General features: G+C 38.0%; 1 protein-coding gene across 3 annotated transcripts in view; it reads right to left on the bottom strand.

Moving 5' to 3' along the window:
* Positions 1-2133: 2133 nt before the first annotated feature.
* Positions 2134-25353, bottom strand: part of KCNH4 (potassium voltage-gated channel subfamily H member 4) — a 73075-nt gene continuing 49855 nt past the window's right edge. For 2 of the 3 annotated variants that reach the window (XM_087946349.1, XM_087946350.1), the window contains 5 exons: positions 19474-19512; positions 17297-17667; positions 14838-14944; positions 10416-10465; positions 2134-5296 (listed from right to left, as the gene is read on the bottom strand). In XM_087946349.1, the coding sequence (XP_087802475.1) occupies positions 4733-5296; positions 10416-10465; positions 14838-14944; positions 17297-17667; positions 19474-19512 (1131 nt within the window). In that variant the 3' untranslated portion in view covers positions 2134-4732. Of the gene's footprint in view, positions 5297-6318; positions 9721-10415; positions 10466-14837; positions 14945-17296; positions 17668-19473; positions 19513-25353 lie in introns of those variants that run through there. The other variant, XM_087946351.1, reaches the window with a different exon arrangement.

The following is a 25353-nucleotide window of genomic DNA, read 5'->3' as shown; positions in this document are numbered from 1 at the left end:
TGGCAATGGGGGTCGAATCCCAGAAAATAACTAATCAAAGGGGTTCTGAATAACTACCAGGAGGAACACAGTGCAATGGGACATCTAAACGGTATCTCCACCTCTTTAATTTGATCTCTACAGAACGGCACTGACCATCAAGCAATGGCGACAGTTGCCATAGCAACAAACATTGTTTTAGATGCTTAGCTGTGCAAGGCTATAATGATACTATGAAAAGGAAGAAGGAAAATGAATATATTGATAAAATGAATATATTTTAATGCCAGAATTTCCTGGTTCAAAATTGGAACCTTATTTACAATATTCTAGTATATAAACGTACCTGTGCACATGTTCACAATGGGACACAACCACACATACGCATATTTGTTTTGAGGTTATTATCTATAGATTACGGCATATTTGTAGTAGTGCTTGTTTCTTTTTTACAAGTTGAACACTTAACAAACAAGCACAGAATCAATTTCCTTGAGATACTATCAATTCATCTAGGATTTAGAACACAAGTTGTATACAGTATATCATTATAAATTCCTTGTGGTCTGGTATAAACCACAAGAATCTTTTGGTCAGAAAATATGTCTCTAGCCTATCTCTTTTCTGAAGCCAAAAAGATTACTTTTGTTTGGTCAGTTACTTTAGCACAATGTGGTTCAAGCAACATTGATTTCTCCATAGTTTAAGGATCATTATTTGTTTTGTTCATTCTGATGGTTGCAGTATTAACATATCTAGAAATCAAGAGGTTCTTCACAGCCACAGAGTATGTTAGATTTAAGAATACATCAGCTCTTTTAAGGAGCTATGGAAGGAGCCCCTGCAGATGCTAATTGATCTTGATAACATCTGGCAGACTGAGACTCCCTTGCTTTTTTTTTTTTTTTTTAGAAAAAAGCACTACATGATTCTTTGAAAAGTGCAATTGAAATCTTTACGGTGTTTGTCCTAGGTAAATGCATTTATTATCATGATGCCATAGCACTTCAGAAAAAGGCAGAATCAAATAACTTAGGAGGAGATACAAAGTTATTTTAAGAGAATTTTAAAAGGGAACAAGTAGCTCTCTCTAACGTTTACTAAAATATTGAGCCATACAATTGCATCTCTACACCAGAAGATGTCACAACGTGATCCAGCATGTCAGGTCTTCTGTCAAGCTTCTGCTGGTGGTGGAATCGAGGATAATGGGAGTTGTTACTGAACAGATCTTGGCTAGAGACACTATTTTATTCTCCCTCCTCCCACCTCCAGAAATGGCTATGTGAAAAAGAACAAGCAAACATGCTTACCCCTTTCCTTCCCAAAATGGTAATATGCAAATTAGCTAGATTTATCACATAAGCTGTGATTCTCACTGTGCCCCTCCTTCTAATATCATTCTTTAAAAGAAAGAATGTGAAGAGGACAGAATAGATAATATTTGATCCATCACATCCCTGGTGGTATCTAAAACCTTAGGATAATTCTGATTTGTAGAATTTATCCTCCCAGATAATCTAATTCTTTCTTAAGCAGTAAACCTGCATTTGAGATATTATACTTCCAATTTGAGGGGGAAGGGTAACATCACCAAATATTCCTCTATTAAAAAACAAAATCTCCCACAGAAAGGCTTGAAGAATCTCCTTGTGATGCTTATTTTTTATATGAAGCACAACAGTTTTAAGATGATCACCCAAGATCATTCATTGCATTGTTTCAGTAAAATTTGCCTCAAGTTTAAGATCTAGAGTTGGAAAAAGAGTTCTAGGCATATTTACCATGCAGGGGATTTACTTCTGTTAACATTTACACAACTGACACATAAAAGGCAATGTGATCAGATTTTGAAATATGTAGAACTAAGTTGCCTAGTTCAGAGACATAACAGCATATGATTGTTTCCCATATTAACTGTTACTTAATTGAGTTCTATATTATTTTAGGGGCATTTTTCATGGGATAAACCTGTTTGCTCATTAAAATATGCAAAACATCTCTTTAGGATTCCTTTTCTCAGTCTTTCTCAATAAAAGAGCTGGGAATGGTTTTAATACAGAATTCTTTCTACTGTGGCTCCATGTCTATACAATTCACCAGTAGAACTGAAATTCTGAAGTGTAAGATAGCAGGTGAATTTCTGGGCTGAGTTGCATCTGTAACAATATATGTTCATATGGACAAGAAAAAATCCCAAAGACGACAGTGCACAAAATGTTTCAAATTCCAAATGTATATTTTGGCTTTAAGACAATTGCTTTACATTTGAAACAAACTGCCTAATCATTCTTAGACTGTTTAATCAATTTGAAACAACTTTTTAGAATTAAAACACTTCAAAGCTGCTTAAAACCCCTAATTTCAAACATAAGCAATAGTTTCAAACATCAATAATTTCCATTTCAAAGTAGTTTTCTATAGAAATAAAGAATATTATTTACTCATGTCTGATTATTTAGAAATAAAGAGTACTAATATTTGTTGATTCTCCTAGAGATATAGTTACTGAAAATAGCTGAAAAGTTGGCCAGCTTCTTCCTGTTTCTTTTAAATCTGTTCTATGACACATCTGCAAATAGTGGCTGGGTTTATAAAGAATGTAAAATATCAATTATATTCTTATTATACTGTAAGAATCTAACTTACAGTATACTATAGTATACTACAAAACACTTATTCAATCCAGCAAGGAATATTCATGATCTATAAATGTAGCCCAACAGTAGCTGTCAGTATTCACACCCCAGGGAGCAGATTAAGAATGCAAAGATCAGCAATATTCAGAGGGCTCAAAAATTCCCATTCCTAACAAACTTTCTTATTTAATTTTGCCAAAATAGTTTGTCTTTTAAGGAAACACTTTCTTGCTGCTTAGTGATACCTTAAAGCATTTAATACATACAACATTTATGTAGTGCTCTTAGAGGATTTACAATCAAATATGTTATGATGCTTAATGCCAACACTAAAAAGGTGAGTTTTATAATGCTCATACTATGAATTAGGGGCAGAGGCTGAGAGAAGCAGCGGTTGCCCAGGGCCAGCTAGAATGTGAAGTTAAACTTCAACCTTCTATATCATTGGCACATTGACATTGGATCAAGTCTATTTTACTTTAAAAGTATCTTTCAAAATTTACTGTGCTCAGATTTTTCTAAAGAACTGGACACGTTGTTTACTTAATGGGGAACTGTTTCGAATGTTTCTGAAAACAAATCCCACATGAATAAGAAAATGAGTTGTGATGAGTCTTATGGAAAGTATCAAAATGTGATGGAATACTGGCCTAATCATAGACATCAATGGTTATATGCCAACTCACATATATATCTTTTGAAAGTAGGTTCACATGCAGGTAGGTTCAGTAAAACAGAATGCCATTATGTTTTCCAAACTGGAGCCACCAGTGTCTGTTTTTTGACCTTAGAACCACATTGGTTATATTGTCTTGATTAAAAAAGGCAATGCTTTTTGTGTGCTGGTGTGTATTGATTTTATCACAGAACAGTCTTAAGGGCAACTGCTTTTCTAGAATTATACTCTTGTGTCAAAGAAAATACAAGCTAGCTATATCTCTGGCATCTTTTGTCTTAGAAAGATTACCCTGGATTTGCAATTTAAATGTGATGAACTGTCAAAATACATGAGATCCTATGCAGGGGAAAGACTGATGTTTCCTAATTAACTATTCTGTTCTCTCCAGAGTGGGGGGGAAAAGAAAGGCCAATTTCCCAGAATGACCTCCTCAGCAAATTATCTGTTTTATAACAGTTGTGTTCAGGAATTGAAAACAGAAATCAAGTATAATTGCCAGAAAATTAGAGATCATTCATATACCCTCACTTGCACCTTTTAATAAAAGAGAAGAGAGAAAGGAAAAGAAGGATCAGAAAATAATTTAATAGGAAAAAAGCATTTGGCTCTTACAGCAGACTTGAAAATATGCACACATGTGCTCATATAGAATAGATGTAGCAAAGATCTCAGCACTGAAGTTTTTTGAGAAAAGGAAATAGCAAACTCAAGAAATAAATTTGACACACCCCCCCCAATCTACCAATTGATCTTTATTTGAATCCACTTGGAGATAAGTAATTCTACCCTGAAGTGATGTGAGGCTTCAGAGAATGAATTTGAGGTGCTATTCAGGGTGGTAGTGAGGGCATTGCTGATTCATAGACCATAGTCCATTGGAAATTCTTCCACCCAAACCTCATCAAAATGAATGTTCACTGCTCTAGTGTTATTGTTGTCAACTCACATTAGTTTCAATGAGCCTTGCACTGGTAAATTTCCTGGTGGATTATATGATATGCTAAATAGAAGAGTGGGGATTCATTTAGACGTTCACTGCTTTGGATCAATCCCATGGTCTCTTAATTCACATATATGCAAGAGTTTGAATATGTATGTAACAACATGCCCATTGGCCAATGATATTAGACTGCGGAAAATAAATAGAATATGACTGTTCTGATTCTGACAATGCATTCATAACATTACTGCTTTTATAATGTGTCTACAAGATTTATGAATCAATGGCTGCGTAACTGTTATTAATAAGGACCTTGAAAAACCAAAATATTTCAGCTGTCAGTGATATATAATTTCCCAAAAGAATAACTTTTAAAAAGAAATGCAGTAGTAATAATAATATATGCATTTTAAGAAACAGGAAGTTTGGTGCTGGTGGCTGTGAAATCTGTGCACCAAATATCCTAAAGGAAAAATGGCAAAAGGCTCCTTGGCATCAGTGAAAGCTCTCTGAGCTAGATCGGAAATAAAAGTTTGTTGGTGGACAGCCCTGTCCTGAACAGGTGGGGAAGGAATTTGGGGGGGAAAGAGGGGTGACAGGACAAAACATGGGTGAGCTAGAATGAGCAGTCATATTAATTGTATGTCCAGGGTGAGGATCACCATATTCCTTGTCAGCCCGAGGTTGATCTGTGGAACTTACAGAATCACAAGAGGTGGATCCCCTCCTCTCCTGGGGTTCAAAGAGTTCCATGTCCTGGGAGGCAGTAGAAGGCAGAGAGCTGGTGAAGGCAGAAAAGTCAAGGCTCGAGGATGCGGGAAGGCTGGGGAGCATAGGCAAGGAGGAAGCCAGAAGGCTATGAGGTGGCAGGGAAACTGAGGTCCGAGAAGAAGGCAACCTGCTTACAGGAGACAAGGAAGGCGAGGTCTGCTCACAGCTGTGAAGACAGACTGAGGTAGGGTTGGAGAAAGACTGAGTGGTGAGCTGGCCCTGAAGAAGATTCATGAGATGTTGTAACTCTTGGCTGAGTTGGGAAACTTCCTGATTCAGGTTGTTTATCTGTAGGAAGGCAAGAAAAATAAACAGAAAAGCAACACCACCCAGAGGGTAGAATATATTCTTCAATGCTAATTACTGCAATTCTTCAGTCTATCATGAGCATCTATCTATCTTTTGTATCAAAGTGGGAGGGCCACTTACTAGCTGAGCCACATGATCATGTTGAGCACTTCTTGATCTCATTTTCTTCCTTCTTGATTAGTGAAATAGAGCAGGTGCAACTGATCTTAGGAGTAAGATTAGTTACTCAAAAGCTGACAAAAAGGCCTCTCCTGTGATTCTTTTCTGGATGTTACAATTTTATTTTGTTCACCAGTGTCTCTTATAGTGCATCTAGATCAGAGGTGTCAATCTCGATTTCATTGAGGGCCACATCAAGGTTGTGTCTGACCTTGGGGGGACTGTGGGGGGCATGGCCAGGGTAGGCATGGCCAGGATGGCTCGATGTCACTCATGTCGGGGCACCTGTGTGTGGCCAAGGTGAGGCTGGGGGGATCCATTGTCTCCAGCAAAGGAAGAGACCACGGAGAGCGCCAAACCCTTGTCCTCCAGAGGAGCCTCACTGTCCCTCTCAGGCCATGTGGAGAACACCTGGATGGCGGCGCAGGCAGTCCAGAGCCCTAGGCACCAGGATCCCACAGCCCAGCCCAGCTTCTCTGAGGGGATACCCAGCTGCGCTTACCACCTCCTTGAGGCTGCTGCTGCTGTTCTCACTCTCTTGGCCAGATTGCTCATGATGTGCGTGGGAGGGCAAAGTGTGTGGGTCAGAGGGAGGCCCACTCCCTCTCCATGCAAGGAGACCCGGCTTTATAACCAAAGCATCCTCAACAATAGATGGGGGACAACCAGGACAGGTCAAGAGGAGGAGACAAGGGGATGGCGAAAGGGCAGCAGGGCTGCTGGTAGCCAAGTGCTAAGGCAAGACCCTCCCTCCCTCTCATTATAAACTCCTTCCTTCCTCCCTCCCTCCCTCCCTCCCTCCCTCCCTTCCTTCCTCCCTTCCTTCCTTCCTTTCTTTCCTTCCTTTTTCCCTTTTCTACTTTTTCTTTCCCTCTTCATTCACCTTTGTTCTTCCTTCCCATTTTTTCCTTCTTTTTCCTTCCCTGTTCTTTTCCCATCTTTCCTTCTTTTTCTTTGTCTTTCCTTGTTTCCTTTCTCCTTTCTTGTTCTTCTTGGATACTCAAATGCAAAAGGGGAAACATTTATCCTTTTGTTTTCTTTTGCTTTTAGTTTGTTTTGCTAGCCCTCTGCCACCAAAAATGGAGCTTGGGGGCTGTGTGCAGCCTCTCAGCCCCATTTTCAGCCACCTGCAGCCATCTGCCTATGAAAATGGAGCTCGGGAGGGTTGTGTGCAGCCTCCCCGCCCCCTGGACTCCATTTTTGAGTGTGACAGCCTCCTGCAGCCCTCTGTCAGTGAAAACGGAGCTCATGGGGGCCTCATGCTGCCCTCCCGAGCTCTGTTTCGCAGGCAGAGGCACTGTGGACCGATCCTTCACTGTTTCCAGGGCAGCCCCATGGGCCAAATCTAAGCACCAGTATCTGGCCTGCATGCCTTGAGTTTGACACCACTGATCTATATCTTGCCTCCTGTCCTACCATAGTTATCACTGTCAAATATAAGATTTTACTTAGGCATACTTACACATACAGAAACTCATATCTCTATATATTCACTTAATAGTATAACACTCAGTATGTACAATCCTGGTACTGAATTTTACTTCTGAAGTCCTTTTATTAGTCATTTACTCACTTAGGTTCTATTTTTAATACAATATCCTGCTATCCATAATTACTGTATTGTACTGGAACAAATGACATATGCACTCCAATTGATGTCTTAGAAATGTTTCAGATCTTAAGGAATTTTACTGTACTTCTAGATAATCTCCAATCTTTCCTCTCAATGTTTTGGCTTTCTGTGCTTTGCTTTTTTTATTCTTTGATGATGTTGACAGTTTAATTTGATAGTTAGTGACTATAATAAAGATAATCATCCATAGAATTTGTTTTTTGTCATCCAACCTTCTTTCTTTTAATAAAATTCAGTGGGAGGAAGATTTCGTCACATGTCTTCCTTTCCTTCCTTTCATAATCAAACCCCACCCAGACATCATCCCTATCCATTTTAGCCAAAATTCCTATTTTGAAATAAAAATATAAGAATTAACAGACTATACAGTAAAGGTAAATGCCTCTGAGCATGTATCAAGGACCCTTTCAATCAATCATTCAGTTAATTTCTCTGCAGAGTGAGATAGTTCTTTCCAAAACTAATGACAGGTTAGCCATATATAACTGTTCAAATATTAAATGCTGCCTTCACTTTATGTTGCTTGATGATATTTGAAGGTGGCAGCCTGATCAATTGAGAGAGATAAACTTTAAAATAACAGCCAATGATATTAAAGCCTTCAATCTAATCAATTCACACAACCCCTCTCACTTTTAGGGATGCTGAATGCATTAAAAAATGTTCTCCTTTGTTTTGCCACTTGCACCTGGCTATCCTCTTCAGCAGTCTCAGCATAAAAAATAGGGAAGGCAACCAATTGAGACGAGAAATTGGGTGTGGTAGAGCAACCAATGCCAATGATAATTTTCATGTTTAAAGTCGAGTAAAGGACTCACATTTTAAAGTTACATGATTATTAAATTTGGATTTCTTGTTTTATTTATTTATCAAGTTTATTTTATTAGATTTAGATTTCTGTTTATGTCGTCCTCTGTCCTGCTATCTGTAAGGCAATTATGGATAAAAGAACACCCAGGAAAGAACCCTAGAAAGCAAGGCCTGGTGAAGATGTGGGGACTCTGGATAATGTGAGGTTTTCCATAGCGTGCAGAACACAAAGGCAATTTAGAAAGAGAATGAGGGGAAAGGGAATGGGCAGGCTCTGTTGCTAGGTAATTGTCACCAAATTTAAATTTTAAATTAAATTTTAATTTAAACTCTTACACCCACAGTCAGAAACGCCAACACAGGGGCTGTCTATGCAACTTACAGTCTCATCTCTCTTCATCCTGCCAGGGCAGAAAATAAAATACAACTGATCCAAAAAACAAGTGTTGGACTCAAGGAGAAATCTTTGAGGAGCATCTATTTTTTTTCCACTGCTTCAGTCATCAAGTTAGTGGGAAGGAAGGAAGGACCTTAGATCAGGACTAGCCTTGCCATTAGAGAGAAGAGGCAAGAGTCTCAGGTGGCAGGTACCAAAAAGCAGCAGTAGCAAAAACTGTTTGGTTTTGCTTAGTTTATTGGTTATCTGTCTCTGTTAGAGCACTGATCTATCTGCATCTTAAAAATAGGCAAGAAAATGGTAAAAGCAAAACCTATCCATTCCAGATGAGTACAAATCACCAAAACAAAATAGATCATATTCCAGAGTTCTGAAGGTACTGCCAGACATGATCTCAGAATCACTGAGCCATATCTGTTAAAGATCCTGGAGCACCAGGGAATTATTAGAGGACTGGAACAGAGATGATATGGTTCCAATCTTTAAAAAAAAGAGTGGGGGAACTATATCCAAAAAATTACATACCAATCAGCTTGACATCTATACTTGAGAAGACCCTGGAAAAGATAATCAAGCAATGAACTGTGAACACCTAGAAACAACCAAAGCTATTATTAGAAGCCAACATAGTTTGTCGAAAACAGGTCATGCCAGACAAACTTTATTGCATTCTTTGACAAATTACTGGACCAGTGAAATGTTGTGGACATAGTACACTTGGACTTCAGTACAGCATTTGAAAAGTAGACCACAACCTACTTCTTGGTAAGATAAAAAATATGTGGGATAGACAGTATCACCAGATAGATTCATAACTGGTTGACCAATAACATTCAACTTGTAATCGTCAATGGATCTACATGTACATGAAGCAAAGCATACAATTAAGTACCCCAAAGTTCTGTCACAGCTTCAGAACTCTTCAACATCTTCATAATCAATTTAGAGGAGGGGATAGAAGGGGAACTCATCAAATTTGTAGATGACACCAAGCTAAAAGAAAGAGCTAACCCTTTAGAAGAAGGAACTTGGCAGACTTGAACACATGAACACTGGATCCTATCCAACAAAATGTAATTAATTGTACTGGTGAGAAAAATAAGATCTTACACTTAGTCAAGAAAAACCAAAATGCATGGTTATAGAGGAGGTAGTACTTAGAAGAGATAGTACTTAGCTCAACAGCAGTAACTGTGAGAGGAATCTAGATGTCCTAGTGAACAACTACTTAAATATGAGCCAAGAGTGTTGTAAAAAAGCCAAGGTGGTCCTAGGATACATCAGTAGAAGGACAGTATTAAGATCACATGAAGTGTTAGTACCATTTTATATTGCTTTGGTAAGACTACATTTGGAGTACTGTATCCAGTTTTGGTTACCACAATACAAAAGGATTTTGAGATCCTAGAAAGAATGCAGAAAAGAACAACAGAGATTATTAGGGGGCTGGAGGCTAAAATATATGATAAATGGTTGCAGCAACTGGATATGTCTACTTTAACTAAGAGAAAGACTATGAGTGATATGATAACAGTCTTCTAATATTTAAGGGCTATCACAGAGAAGGAGAGGTGATATCAACAAGGGCAAAGCAAGACGTAACAGATGGAAACTTATCAAAGAGAGATCTACCCTAGAACTAAGAAATTTCCTCATAGTGAAAACAATTAACCAGTGGAACGACCTACCACCAGAAGTTGTGGGTGCTCCATCACTGGAGTTTTTAAAGAAGAGATTGGACAGCCATTTTTTCAGAATGGTATAGGGATTGTACTGGAAGACTTCTAAAGTCCCTTCCAACTCTATTGTTTCATTATTCTTTGCTTGGCTTTCTACAGTATATTCAAACTGATCTGCTGTATTCTAGTTGATACAACTTGCTCTCATATCACCAGTACTAAATTAAAATTCAGCTGGCAATTCAGTTAACTTCTGTAATGTGTAATGCATGTATATCAAATTCCTTAGATGGTAAGATAAAGGCACTTTACACATATTCAGAGATATTTTCATTTCATATTTTACAGCTCTGATATAATAAACAGATTCTGGGATGAATTTCTATTGACTCTGTCCACAAATTAAGGCTTGTGTCTTACCTCTTGATTCAGCTTTCTGATGTTCTGCTTTACCTCATCAGTTTCTGTAGCTAACACAAGATTGGTTGGTCCTCTCCCTGTAAGAAAATCCAAAGAAATGAGGGATGTAATTGTAAATTGTTCACAGGTTAGTTTCTAAGCTATCTCTAATATTAGATTTATGTATTGTTAAAAAAGAAAACCAAAAGATTAGGGTCAGATATCATTTATACAGAAATGCAACGTATCTCCCATTGCATTATGTCTCACACAATGTAAAATACTGTGCCGCACTGACCAATGTGCCTGCTTTATTTGATTACCAATAGACAATTTCATGGTTCTTCCTGCTTCTCTTCTGGGAATATTTCAAAGAGATCGGCTTTGAACAAAGAACTAAAAGTAGATCCCTGGATTTCCCTTTTGATACTGTAATAGACATCTAGGCATAGTTCATATAGTTATGTTATATGTTGTGTTGCATTGTTATTTTTAATTTTTTAATTTAATTTTAATTTATTGTTTTAATGATTTTATTTAATTTAATTTATTTTAATTCTTTTTAAATAAAAAAATTATATCCCAAGAAAACATAAGGCTTACAGAGGATATAATCCTGTGGTTTTTTTTGCGGTGGGGGGGGAGTGGTATTGGCTACATGTCAGCTTTGGATGGGATTTACAGGAGTATACAAAATTTAAATCTCTTTGCAGGGAAGAGAAAGAGAATGTTAAAGAATCAGTTTCGTTTATGATGAAGAATTAATATTTTGGTGGAACACAGATAGAAGAACTTTCAGTTATGAGACCCTCCACCAGCAGCAAAAAACTGGTATAGGCTGGACAGAATGTCAAACATTTGCAAAGAAAAGTTGAATTCCACAATCCATCTATATATTTTTCTATATATTTTAAAGCAGAGGTGTCAAACTTGCATCATCACAGCGTCGTCATGTGAGGTAGTGGGACTTTTTTCCCCTTTGCTAAACTGGGCATGGGTGTGGCCAGTGCACGATGCATCCGGCCCACACGCTGCAAGTTTGACAGCCCTGACTTGAAACATAGGCTGAATATAGACTCATAAATCAAATCTTCGTAGTTTTCCTCCTTATGCATAGTAGTTCAGTTTAAATTATTTCTTATTTAAAATTGGTATATTATTTGGTATTTCCATGTATTTATTTTGCAATTTTGGGGAACTGACTAGAGGTATAAAGAATTCAACTATGTTAGTCAAGAGTTTAGCAGCACTAGTTTGCAAAATAGGATCCCTAAAAGAATATAAATAATGTATCTTGTATAGGCACTCTAGACAATTGTGAAACAAATTGCAGACTACTTTATTAGCTATCTTGAATTCATTGGTCTCCTACCCCAGCTTGAGCATATGAGGTAATTCCTGTCAATTAGCATTATCCATCAATTCTCATTTAAACATAAAATCTGCCAGTGTCATTCAGCTATTGAAAGGTCATTACTCAAGCTTCTTACGTTTCCACTAGCATATAGTTCTATAAAACGTCAGTGGTTTATTAGTGCCAATTAGCAAGCAGGGTACATAACAGCTAGGTCATTGCCCACTACCATTTTGGTTATTATTTTTCTATTTCATTTAACGATGGTAAGCTAGGAAGCCAAAACAAAATCATCCATTAAAACCTCCTGTTACCAAGATGTACAACAGTATTATATGACGTTTTTCCTGTAATGCTATTTAAATCAAAAGAGCTCACTCTTGGGCCTGTAACTTGACATTGGTTTCACAAAGCAACAGACGGGAGGGCAAGATTGAAAAACCAGGGCAATATTAAATTATGTATACGACTTTCCTAAATAGGGCCCTTTTCTCAATGGTTTCTCAAAATTCAGAAATATACAGTCGACTCTGAGGATTCTTTAGGACAGCACAAACAATCAGAAAATGTTTTGCTGATGAGAAACCATAATCACAAGAAAATAATAAAAATAAATTACTGTACTATAAAACAAATATTATATAAATAATACACTTTTTTATAATTATTCTTTAAAATATGCAATTTCATCAACCAGATGCCTTTTGATAGGTCTGATAGATCAGATGATGCTTATCAAAAGCTTTGGTGCTTATATAAAACTAAACATGGAAATGGAAGTATTCTTTTTCTATGAGATCTGACATAGAGTTATTGACCAGTTCCATACATATGAAAGGAGGAGAAAGAGAAGTATTTTTTGACTGTTGCCATTTACAGTGACTATGTTGAAGTCTAATTAATGGGTAAAACTCCATTCCCACCCCACTCCTGAGGGAAGGTTACTGCAAAATCCCATTCCCTCCCCACTCCACTAACCTGCTTTCCAGCTCCATTCTCCCTGTGCAGGGCAACAAAAGAAGACCCAGCCAATCAGCTGGGACTCAGGAGGCAGAGAATAAATGGGGGAGGGGCCAGTCAGAGGTGGTATTTGCTGGTTCTCTGAACTACTCAAAATTTCTGCTACCGGTTCTCTAGAACTGGTCAGAACCTGCTGAATACCACCTCTGATGTAGATTCATGTATTCTATTGCCCATTTCAAGGTGTAACATTTTTGCAAAATCTGAGGTATCCCAATATTTTGCTAAAACCTTTACAAGTAAATTACTAAAAGCACATAGAATTAGAATGACTAGTTCAGTCCAGGGAAGAGATGCATGCTGAAGATTATTCTGTGAAAAGTGGAGGCAACATTTGGAACTAAGAACAGAGAGCTGATGAGTAGATCACTGCTTCAAATTCCTCTGGATGAAGAGAGATCATGAGATCAACCAAGCTGTGCTCCTTATGGTTGTCTGTTTTGAGGACACTGCAAGGTGTGATTTCCAAAGGATAGGATGGGATAATCAGGAGCTGAGAGAACTTGCCATATTTACTCCAGCCATGAATGTAGCCTTTCAAAGGGCTCTAATTTCTCAGTTTTCTTGCTTATAATTTTTGGAAATTGCCTATTAATTGCTTTTAAAAAGTTATAAACTTTCAAAATGACAAAGTTGGATACACCAGGTGAGTGTCTTCAATCCCTAATAAATGTATGAGTTTTATCTTTGTAATCTTTAAGAAAATAAACAGCAAAAAGCAAGGCAAGGTTTTGATTATAGAAAGTTTTGAACCATTAAAGGCTCAGAAAACAACACAAAGTTGGATTTTGAATATTAAGAATTTGAAATTATTTTGAAAGAATAAATGCATTTTTGTGGGAAAGAAATACTGTTTTTTATATTGGAGACATAAAAAAAAAACAAGCAAGTTATAATGGCGTTCAGAGACATTTTTGAGAAATTGCATCAGGACATTGAATCAATAGTGTCAACAGTGTTATGTCTTCTTGGGAATAGTCTGTTTCCCAAAGAAAATGCTACAGAAAAAGATATGCAACAAAGTTTTGAGAATAACACAAACATAACATTCTTTAAACAAGAATTTGTCATTGGACATTTAAAAAACTGGATGAGGCCTTAAAAATTAAGGAAATAAAATTGACAATCACAATAATTGGACTATGTATTTTGTCAGACTGTTTAAAGTTTTGAAGAAATTTGAAACAAAAATCAATAATCATCTGAATGGATTAAACAGTAACATTATTTTATGTAAAAAGAAGGAATACAAACTTGGTTTACCTGATCAAGGTTGAAATGAGGCATGTTATTCTGGGTGGTTCTTTTGATTTTGGGCATCTGGACAATAAAAATATTGTACTTTGCTTATAGTTAGCATGGTGTTTAAGATTTTTTTTCTCTAAGTTACTTTATATAACCTATTCTATATGTAGCATTTAAAATGGATTAATATCTACAGTAATTCTCCTTTGATTTGAAGTAAGGACTTTTTGTGAATTTGTTCTCTTTAAACAGGAAACTATCCCTTCTTGTCATGCCAAGTTTCAGTCTTTTGTTTATGCTATATTGGATATTGGGATTACTTTCTGCCTTCTCAATGTGGGTTTGGTTATAGTTAATGATTGAGGTATAGAATATTTGTTTGAATGGACATGTTACTGGGAATGGTTCTTTTTGGACTGCCGATGATCTGAAATAGAAACATGTTGTATATTGGATTTGCTTACAGTTAACATGGTGTTTAAGCCTATTTCCCGATAGTTACTTTATCCTAATCTCATAGCATTTAAATTGGCTTTGTATCTAATTGTCTTTCTATTTGAAGTAATGGATATTTATGAGCTGTGGGTGTGGAGCCTTCTTGGAATTGATGAAAGGACTGTGTTTTTAGACTAGAGATAGATGATGTCATATCCCGCCCCCTTTGTTGACAGAAGGCTGTTCAATTTTGACATAAATGTCCTCATTGACCCTTCTTTCAAATCAGCGGTTCCTCTCTGTTCAAAATGTGAATTTCAGCTTCTGATTTAGATTTAGCTTCTGATCTGTAAAGAGCTAAAGACCCTCTCTTCAGTTGTCAAGGTTACCTGATATCATAGGATCCTGCACCAAAGTCTGCTGGGGTTGTTCCACATTAAAACTAAATGTTTGTGTCTCTGATGCTCCGCTGTCATCTTCAATGCCATCAACAATTCTAGAGAGGTGGGAACGGGGAATCAACCAAGAGTTATGGGACAAAAAGTAAAGCTCCACATACAAAAGCTCTTTCTCTACGAATAAGAAGTTGAGAATAAAGAATAGAAGTCACCTTTCTCCATTACTTCCTATGTGTCCCCTATGACAACCGGTGTTCTGCCCTTATCCACAAAACACACAAAATTGATTTGCAACTCAGATCTTCATTGCTAATGAAATGGATAATATATTATCCAAACCTGCATAATATATAACCCACTGAAAAAAATTCATATGAAGTTGAAAAACAGACTTTGAATGGGGGCATAGATATACATATCCACAATATACCCGCACAAAGAGATAAAAAAAAATCTAGGCAATGCAGGCTCAAAATATTTGGCTCATGTGACATAAAATCCATATGGTTCAATCACTTTCTCTGGCTAATTAAAGTGTAGCATGACCTAAGCAGGGGTGTCAAACTGGTGGCCCATGGGCCAGATGCGTCACAGGCAGACCACGCCCACCCCAGCTCTTCCAAGGAGAAAAATATCATGAAACATCATGTGATGCAATGTGATGTGGTGAGTTTGACACCCATGACCTAAAGGATAATTATTAGAGAACATTACCATAAAGGACCACCTGATCAGGAATGAGCGCAATAGGAGCTACACAGGAGTACCTAATCATCTTTGACTGATTTAAAAAATAAATAAGTAAAACTAAAGAGGTGGCTAAAATTTCCATTGGAAACCACTAGGGTTGTGGGTTAGACTGGGCTGTTGAAAAACATCCTTGAAAAAGTAAGTGGCAAACCACTTCCATCTTGTTGTCAAGAAAAGCACACCAGCATATCCATAGATTTTTTTTCCTTTCTATCCTTTTTGCCTACTAGTGCAGGGTCTATTTTGGGAGGAGTGTCAACTGAGTATTGATCCATTGATTGCACCAGGAATTGACTGACCCGCTTGTTGGCTGAGCCTAGCATTTGGAGCTGAGAGTGATTGCCCAAAGTCATCTAGCCAGCTTTCATATCTAAGGCAGGACTAGAATTCACAGTTTCCTGCTTTGACCCAAGGAAGCATTTATCTGTACTTTAGAGAATGCATGGCATTTGGCCAAATCCCAAATTTTGAAAAATAGCTACGTTTCTAATAGGCTCTGTCCAGATCCAACACTGAGCTTGCCTGGTACTTTGTTAGAGATCTAGAAAATTGTACTGGAACAGATCTGAAAAAATAATACCTTTTCTGCTAAGTTGTTCATATAAGGAAAATGTAAAAATCAGAAGTGGAAGGAGGCAGAAGAAGTAGTGTATTTCTAACCCTTGAGAAAACTAAGTTATAAAGGAGTTTATGGAAGCTCTTAAATCAAGCCGACTGTTCTTTATTAATTCTACCAGCCTGGAACAAAAGTGTTAAAAGAATATTGCTGCAATCTGTGGGATCCACAGCAAATCATTGGATTGAACAATGATATATGTTCAAATTATTTAAATCTCATCAACCATCCCTACTCAATAGAATTTCTGATACATTACTACCTATAGAAGATAATTATGTGTTGTTCATCATAACTTCTGAGTTTCCTATACATTCCCTTCTGAGATTTAGTAGGTTCCTATTGAGAAGCATATCTAACAATTATTTTGGAATTGGGCAATGCCAAATCAATATAAATAAATAAATAAATAAACAAATAAATAAATAGTATCATTTTCATACAAACTGCCAACTACAACCATAGAAATAGAATGTGATAAAACCATCCCGAATATGTACAATTACATCATAAATAAACAAACAAATCTCCTGAAATTTTGAAGGCTTTTTAGGCTACATATTCCATATTTATAAAAATATTTTCCCCAAGGTATTCTCTTTTGATAAACCTCCCCTAATGGTAAAACCTGCTTGTTCATAAAGATCTTGAATTTATCAAAATTGAACCTGTCAAGTTTGACCCTTGCTGAAGGGGGCAGCTATGCCTGCAAATTTCCCCTACTTCTACTAAACAAATATTCATGAAAAAAGAAATACAACAAAACCTAAAGCCCATTCTCATATTTAACTGATATTTGGCATTTTACATATCGGGAGTGAATTTCCCTAGAAATTGAAATCAATTTGACCAAACTATTTTTTTTAAATCTTGGAAGTAATAAAATCACTTAGATTTAGATTTGCATTTGGGCCAAAATTTCTAAAACTAAAAAAATGTAAGGTGCTAGTTGGGGTTAAAACACAACTTTGTATTTGGATCAAATCTCTTCTATCCAATCCACAATAATAGAAAGCATACTCAAAAACATATGGTGTATTATATTTCATGACTTAAATCAAAGACCATGATGAGACCCACTTACCTGGGACTGAGGTCAGGAGGCCCATAGGGTGTGAGAGACGGAATGGGGAGTTTGCTAGGCTTCTGGCCAATGAGGCTGTCACTGTCAAAATGTCGCTCCTCCTGACGGCATCGTGGAGAAGGACTGCGGACCCGGTTGCAGCGGACTGGAGACCGACAAGTTCTCCTCAGGGCAGAGAATTGACGCAAATCATCTCCCAGAAGACTGCTGAGAGAGCCCCTCCTTACTGGGCTGTTGAGGTTGGGCAACATGATTTTTCGACGTGTGATTGTGGCAGGTGAAGGCTGAAAGAAGTCTTCAGAGTCCTCACTGTACTCCTGGATGGAGGGTAGGGTCTTCTCAGGGGCAGTAGCAGAACTTTGAAGATGAGGCTGGCCAGGTGAGAAGAAGGAAAGTAATGGCTCAGGAAAAAGAAAAACTTGTAGATAATGAAGCCTATTTAATTACCCTAAAGATTGTGTTTGTTAACTTTGGGTGGCTGTTGAGTGGCTTAACATGCAGTATTATCTAAACATAAGTTGAATTTGATACTTTTTGATTCAATATACCATGAAAACCTCCATAATCAGTAATCAGAAGCCAGCTATTGTGAATATAAAAAGTGTTACCGTACTTAAAATATAAATGATCTCCAGTAAGCAATCTGTGCGTGAAAATCCCCTTAGCTTTCAAATGTACATTTATCATTGTATCCCACTTTTTATAGCTTTTAAAATATAGATATTGATCTTGGGGAATTAGCCAATTTTTCTTCCATTTTATAGCTTTTTGGTAACCAGGATGAAGATAAATAATTGTATGAACAAAACTAAGAGTAGCACATGAAATATATTGATATGCCAACCCAATCTTGAAAAAGAAATTTTATGAGAACAAAAGCAATTCTGGATCAAAATTTGAACTCAAATACATACCAGTTCACAATCTAACACAATAATTCAGTTCACTATAAAATATAGTGCTTTTAATGCCAAATTTGTCTTTCAATTTTGGATGGAAAATAACAATTATAGGCAATCAAATTTGAGTCATCATTATACTATCCTGAAATAGGATAAGATGACATCAAACCAAACCCATGTCATTGTTTTATATTAAAAAAAGATGCCAGGTCTGAATGCCCTCATCTATGTAAGTCATGATGAGAGGAAGTTTTCAGGATATCCCTATGTGTCACTGTTCATCAGTCCAGAAAATATTCTATTCATTCTTCTGCAATTGGATATTCTTCATATGCATTGAAACTTTAATGTGGATTTCTACACTGATATGGAGTTAAATTCAAAGGCCTAGATAGGATTGTAAGTACAACTCTCTGATCCACAAAGTAAACCTCTCAAATTACCCCTTGCCCCCCAGCATGACAATTCAGGGCTGAGTAACCCCATAGCCAATGCAACTGAGGACAGGCAAAAGAAATGGAAGAAAAAAATCATACCATCTCTTCATTCTTTCTATCACCACAGTTATAATGGACCTATACGTATGAGGGTTTCTCCTCATGTCTCTAGTCCCCTAAAAGAGTGGCCCCCAACCTTTTTCGAACCAGGGACCAGTTTCACGATTATTTATTCTTCCACGGACCGGTATCTGAGTAACGTGAGACTCCACCGCCATTGGGACGGCTCTTCGTTTGAAGCTGCCCCCCCCCTTCGACGAAACTAAGGCGCGAGCACCCAAACGCCGCTTTCCAACTGAAAAACCGGAAGCACTTTCCAACCAAAAACCCGGAAGCAACTGAAAACCCGGAAGCGCTGTCGAAACAAGATGGCGGCGCCCAAGCTTTGCGGCCCGGTAAGAAATGATCCACAGACCGGTCCCGGTCCGGGGACCGGTGGTTGGGGACCCCTGCCCTAAAATACTGCTTTCCTTGCTTTCTGCCATCTAGTTAGTGATAGTTGACTCTAGAACAAAAGCAAATGAGGTGGTAGCTATGATGGCTATTCCATCACTTGTTTCCTCTTACCTACAGTATGGGGGCTCCAAGATGATTATCTCTGCAGTTTCACTATATTTATGCCAAAGTGCCTAAATATCAATTCTGTAATTTTATTAGACTATAACTCCCACTATTCCCAGCCTAGAATTTCATTCACACCTACATACTCCTCAAATTCACCATAATCCAACAAAAAACTTTGCCTACTTTTTTTTCCTCAGCATAAACTTCAAGTTACCTGGGATAAACGTGGGGATCTGGAAAATTGGAGAAGCCCCTGAAAGACAAACAAAGACAAGAACATGAAAAGATTTAGTTAATTGCTTTTCACAAACCTATTCTTTTGTGTATATGTGTGGGAGAGGGGGAATAGGGGATTATGGTTTTTTTGGCACTAGTACACTATGAAATCTCTTCTTTGCCCTTGCCTACCTTCAACTATGTCTGAATTATCACTTCCTTCAACACAATGTCATCACCAAGAAATCAAATAACATAGTAATGATCTTCAGGAGAGATCCAGATAATTTCCTGTACTGCTGATGCAACAATTATGACAAGAGATACTGTAAACTGAGAGCCAGAGTTCATAGGGCAGAGATGTCACTTATGCCAACAACTAATTGGTTTCAAGGCCAGGAGGCACAAGGTAAAGACTCTATTAAACACTGTGAAAGATAAAAAGAAGAAGAAACAGGCTCCAACTCTATTATGCTATGTGCTATGTTAAGCCACTGTAGGCATAAGATGGGAATAGCAGCCTCTACAAAAAAGAAAATTGATCTTCCATTTGGTTTCATGTTCTGTATCACCTATCTAAGATAAGTCTGAGCTTAACAATCAAATTAAATGATGTGAAGTTAGGGCATTAAGATTTATTGTGAGTTTGGCCTAGGGGAACTCAACAGCTATCAGCTGAACAAAGATTGGGAGGCACAACTAGCCAATAGTACAACCATAAGGTGCTAGAATATTGCTGCTTCAAGACTAGTATAAGTAACACTTTGCTGGATGTTTTTTTTTTTTAATTGTCCTGCTTGCATGGAAATGTGAGATACAGATCAAAATATAAACCAATTATAGCAAACCCTAATCTTTGCCTGCTAATTCTGCTTTATTTCCTTCCTCTAGGCCAGCAGTCCAAACAAAAAGAAAATGTTTACATGCTTTTTTGAAAAAAGAAATATTCAATGAAAACAATTGATCACATAAAATGGTGCCTTATTAGTGAAGATTGCAAATCACACTAATCCACACATTCTTATAGGGTAGAAGCAGCAATTATGGTTTAAACTCTGTCCTTCCAATGGCGGTTCTGTTTGTACACAGAAAGTTTCTTTGCTCTGTTGAATGAGCCTAGATTGAAGTTGCCATAATACTAACTCTTCTATTTCCCCATATGCATTTATCCTAGCTGAAAATATGTCTTAACAGGATTTTTATATCACCGCCCTGCCTTTTCTGTTTGCAAATAGACAGGTTTTCTCTTCTCTCACCAATTGCTGTCATTCCTACCAAACAGCCTAATAGCAATACTTGGCTGGTTGGGACCACAAATGTGTACCTTGTCATCATCATACCAGACAGGTGAAGACAATATGTCCATATGCTATATTAAAATATTAGAAGGAGTTAGAAAAGAGATGTTGGCAGTTGTGAATTACATTATGTTAGTCCTGTACAACTTGTAGAGGGGAAAAGTCCCCACTGATAAATTAAAAATAACCATAGGCTTAAATTCCTGCTACAGAGAAGTCTAAAAATATAACAACCTAGTTTTTGAGAAAAAAAAACTGACATAAAGCAAACCAAGAGAAGTTATGTTACTTTTGGTTGGCTGGCTAGTCCTGGATGAATCTGCCTGCCCATAGTCTCCTGACTGAGAATAGTCCCCTTGAGTTGTTAGTGGGGAGCATTTTTGGAAAGAAGCCTTCTTAATAACATACTCCCAAAGGCAAAGACAGTACATGCTAGTACATGGGGGCATGCTATTTCTTTGCCTTTCAGAAGATAGTGCAAAGTGTTCTGTTCCAACAAGCCTTGAGGCAAGGGGGAGATGGTGATTTGGTGATAACTTCTCCATGCCTTGGGAGAAGTAGAATTAGTAGAATTATTAGGTAATGCAACTTTTGTATTTTGATGTTAGTAGGATTTCATTATTTCCAATTGAAGCTACCTACAATCTGTAGAGTAGGTGACCTATAAGAAGAAGGAAGGAAGGAAGGAAGGAAGGAAGGAAGGAAGGAAGGAAGGAAGGAAGGAAGGAAGGAAGGAAGGAAGGAAAACACAGATAAGCAATTTCCCCAAATTCAAAATATGCTCATTGACTGAAAATGATTAAAAACTCTGTGCCTGGTCATTTTAATGCAGAACAAAGCTATTAAAGATTGCTACTCAAGGCAACAATAGATTGTCATCAGGACAACAGGCAGCACACCACTTGAATATCAATATATTGAGAGCAACTGGAAGAAAATTCTATTTATCTTATGTATAGCTTCAAACTAGCTGAATATATATTCCAAATACTTCCAACTAATCCAGGCATGTCAAACTCAAGGCCTGCAGATTGGATCCAATCCGCAATGTGGTCGGATTCGGCTCACGGAGCCATCCTGGTCTACCCAATGTAAAGAGGAATCATGCCAGCAATTTGGGGAGTAGCATCAAACTAGTCATGCCCATCTACTTGGCCACATAAACCCAGTTGCCCACACCACCCAGTTGGCCATGTCCACCCAGCCCTCGAGGTCAACCACAGCCCTGATGTGACCCTCAATGAAATTGAGTCTGACACCCAGGGATGGGATTCTACCGGTTCTATCTGTTTCTATAGAACCCCCTGTTAACTTTCTAAGTAGTTTAGAGAACCAGTAGTTAGAAGCAATCTCCTTTTGTTTTTCTTCACCCTTATTACATTCTTGGCAGACAGCCTAGACTTCCTGTCTCTGGAGCTTCTGAGGCTTTCTTAAAGGGGAAGGGCTGTTTTAAGATTTTTACACTGCTGTTGGGAGAAAATATTTCCCTGGACAATCAGCACTTTAAAGAAATAATTGAATAATGAAGCAGAGCTTTTAGTGACAGGGAACCAAGATGAGTGACATTCAGCAAGGCTTCTTGGCTAGCTAGAAATATTGACATTCAAACATGAGTTTACATACTCTTTCTGAGTTTTGGTCTAAAACTGGTTTTTGGTGAAGGTTAATTCTGTGCTTGGTGAAGTTTAATCCTGTGTTTATTGATGGGATAATTTTCCCTATTCAGCTTCAACAAGCAACAGCTACTGTTGTGATTTAATTATTTGTATTGTGTTGGAATTTTTTCTTGCCTTATGGTTTCTTTTTCTATCTGGGGAGGGGGGGTCTTCCTCACTGCTTTAGTACTATCTGGCACTGTCCTTTTGGGGTATACTTCCAAGAGGCAGGATGAAAACTTGGCACTGATTTTTTTTACTGCCTTTCTGGGAGGAATGTGACCTTTCCTTAAATCTGGATGATTTTGTTAGGATATCTTGTGAGGTGAGTGAGACCAGCTGGTATCTTTAAGTGGTGCCAATGGATCTAAGGATTGCTTTTCCTGGGTGTGCTCTTTCTGGAGAGCTTAAATGACCTCTCTGCTAAAGGGTTTCACTTTAAAAGCAAGAGTTGGCTGCTGATACTTATCACTGCATTTTAACTATTTTAATTCCTCAAGGTGCTCTGGCATCCTGCCTGATTTATAACTCCGGCTTGCAGGTATTTTTAATCTAATGATTGGTATTTGTTTCTTGCAAGCAAAGAAACTTTTTGTATTTTTGTACAGGTAATTCTTGACTTACAACAGTTCATTTAGTGACCATTCAAAGTTACAATGGCACTGAAAAAAGTGACTTATGACCATTTTTCACACTTACGACCGTTGTAGCATTCCCACTGTCATGAGAAGCCAGGCGAGGAGAAGCACCCCTTGACATGAGTGATGTCGAGTTATACATGCCGACCCAGTCACATGACCACCAAGCCACACCCACCAACTAAGCCACGCCCACAGAACCGGTTGTTAAAAAAAACTGAATCCCACCCCTGCTGACACCCCTGAACTAGTCCATATTTAAAACCCTCTGACTTATTCAGGGTTTTCTGATCATTTATGTAAGACCTATTCTCATTGATTAGGTAAGTGATTCTACTCTTCGCAAAAGTCTTTTTAGACCATAAGTTGCAGAGCTTAGGTATTTCCTAGAAATGAATTCTAAATTCTCCTGAAATTTGAGAGTTAGATACAGATATAGACCTTGTCTGGGTATGTGCAAATGTTCCTATAGGCAAAATCCTGAATCTTGCATCAAAAGTTAAATTGTCAAATTGATTTGGAAACTCTTAATGGCAACACAAGGAGATTCAGTACTTAAGGGCCTGAAGTCTCATTCCTAGATTATCAAGTCTCTCTCTTCCTTCGCTCCAGAGATTTCACATAATTTAAAACTACCATTGCAGTTTTAATTAGGTGAAATTTGTATAAACTATATGGCTACTTTCAGATATAGCAGCAACATCAAATTTAACTATAACAGCCCTGTGGCATTCTTGCCTCCCAAACAAGAGAAGAAAAGTATGCTTAACACTGTTTTTGGAATTCTTGTAGCAGGTTCAGTATGCATCTTCTTCCACATAATGAAGTAATGTATTAATCTGTGGTGGATGCTCCTAGTCTCTCTGCATCTGATGTCTATATCTGTAAATTATGTATGAGGAAACAGAGTGGGCTATAAATACTTTGCTCTGGATAGCATAACCAGGAGGGAATGGACTTATATCCTGAATGTAATTTCTTTCTAACATTTTGTTGGATTGTGAGAATAGCAACCAAGAATATCAACCGGAGAATTTTGGAAGTTGAAGTCCACATATCACTTGTGGTTCGTGACTGCCAGCAGAGATGGTAGTCGAGTCAGATGAGTCAGAGGAGTGGGAAGGGATGCCTGGGTTACTATCAGAACAGAAGGGCTGGCAGAAGGTTCTGAGGAGCCAGAGGTCTCAGAGTCAGATGCAGAGCAGAGCCCATCTATTCATGCTCAAGCAGAGAGGTAGCTGTTTTGGGGCCAGAGATGAGTGAGGGAGAGGAACAGCTGGGCCCTGTTCCAGATGTGTGTATGCGCAGAGAAGTGCGGAGAGGAGAGCAATGCAGGACTGAGGGCCAGCTATCCAGGAAAAGAAGGAGAAGTTAACAAGCCCCTCCCTGACTGGGATATAAGGAGGGGTGTGGGAGGTGTAGTTATCGGAGACATCGGTTCATGCTCCAGACAAGTTCCCTCCAGTGGATTCCTTGCCAGGATTTCCTTGCCATAATCAGGTGGGTCAGGATTCTTTGTGTTGGGATTGAAGTGCTAATTGAGGTCTTCCCCCCCCCTCTCCGCAGAGAATTCAGAGATAGCTACTGCTTGTGAATCACCTACAGATGTGTGATGTGGAGTTTTGTCAAAGAATGCTGTGAATAACAAAACAATAGGCGCAATCTACATAGACTTCCGTAAAGCCTTTGATTCAGTGGTACACAACAAACTACTCCTAAAACTAAAATCTTATGGTATCTCTGGACACCTGCATAACTGGATAGAAGCATTCCTGTCAAACAGACAACAAATGGTCAAAATTGGGAGCGTCCTATCAAATTCTGCACCTGTCAACAGTGGTGTCCCCCAAGGCAGCGTTCTAGGACCAACTCTTTTCATACTCTACATAAATGACCTCTGTGATCATATTAAGAGCAACTGCATTCTCTTTGCTGATGATGTAAAGCTGTTCAACACCACAGGCAATACTGCTACCCTTCAAAAAGACCTTGACTATGTATCAGAATGGTCAAACAAATGGCAACTTCAAATCTCAACAAATAAATGCTTTGTCCTACATATTGGCAAAAAAAAAATCAGAAAATAAAATACAGGCTGAATAGTCAAGACCTTATTGATGATCCAAACTCTGTCAAGGATCTTGGAGTACTCATCTCAAATGACCTAAGTACTAGAGCCCACTGTAACTACCTAGCCAAAAAGGCGTTAAGAGTTGTTAACCTAATCTTACGTAGCTTTTTCTCTGGTAATATTACACTAATAATTAGAGCATACAAAACATTTGCT

Source organism: Notechis scutatus, chromosome Z, assembly GCF_049901735.1.
Source record: "Notechis scutatus isolate UNSWTSFEM ecotype Mainland chromosome Z, rNotScu1.2, whole genome shotgun sequence".
Taxonomy (NCBI): domain Eukaryota; kingdom Metazoa; phylum Chordata; class Lepidosauria; order Squamata; family Elapidae; genus Notechis; species Notechis scutatus.
Note: the sequence above shows the minus strand (reverse complement) of the source record. Positions and strands in the feature narration are given on the sequence as shown.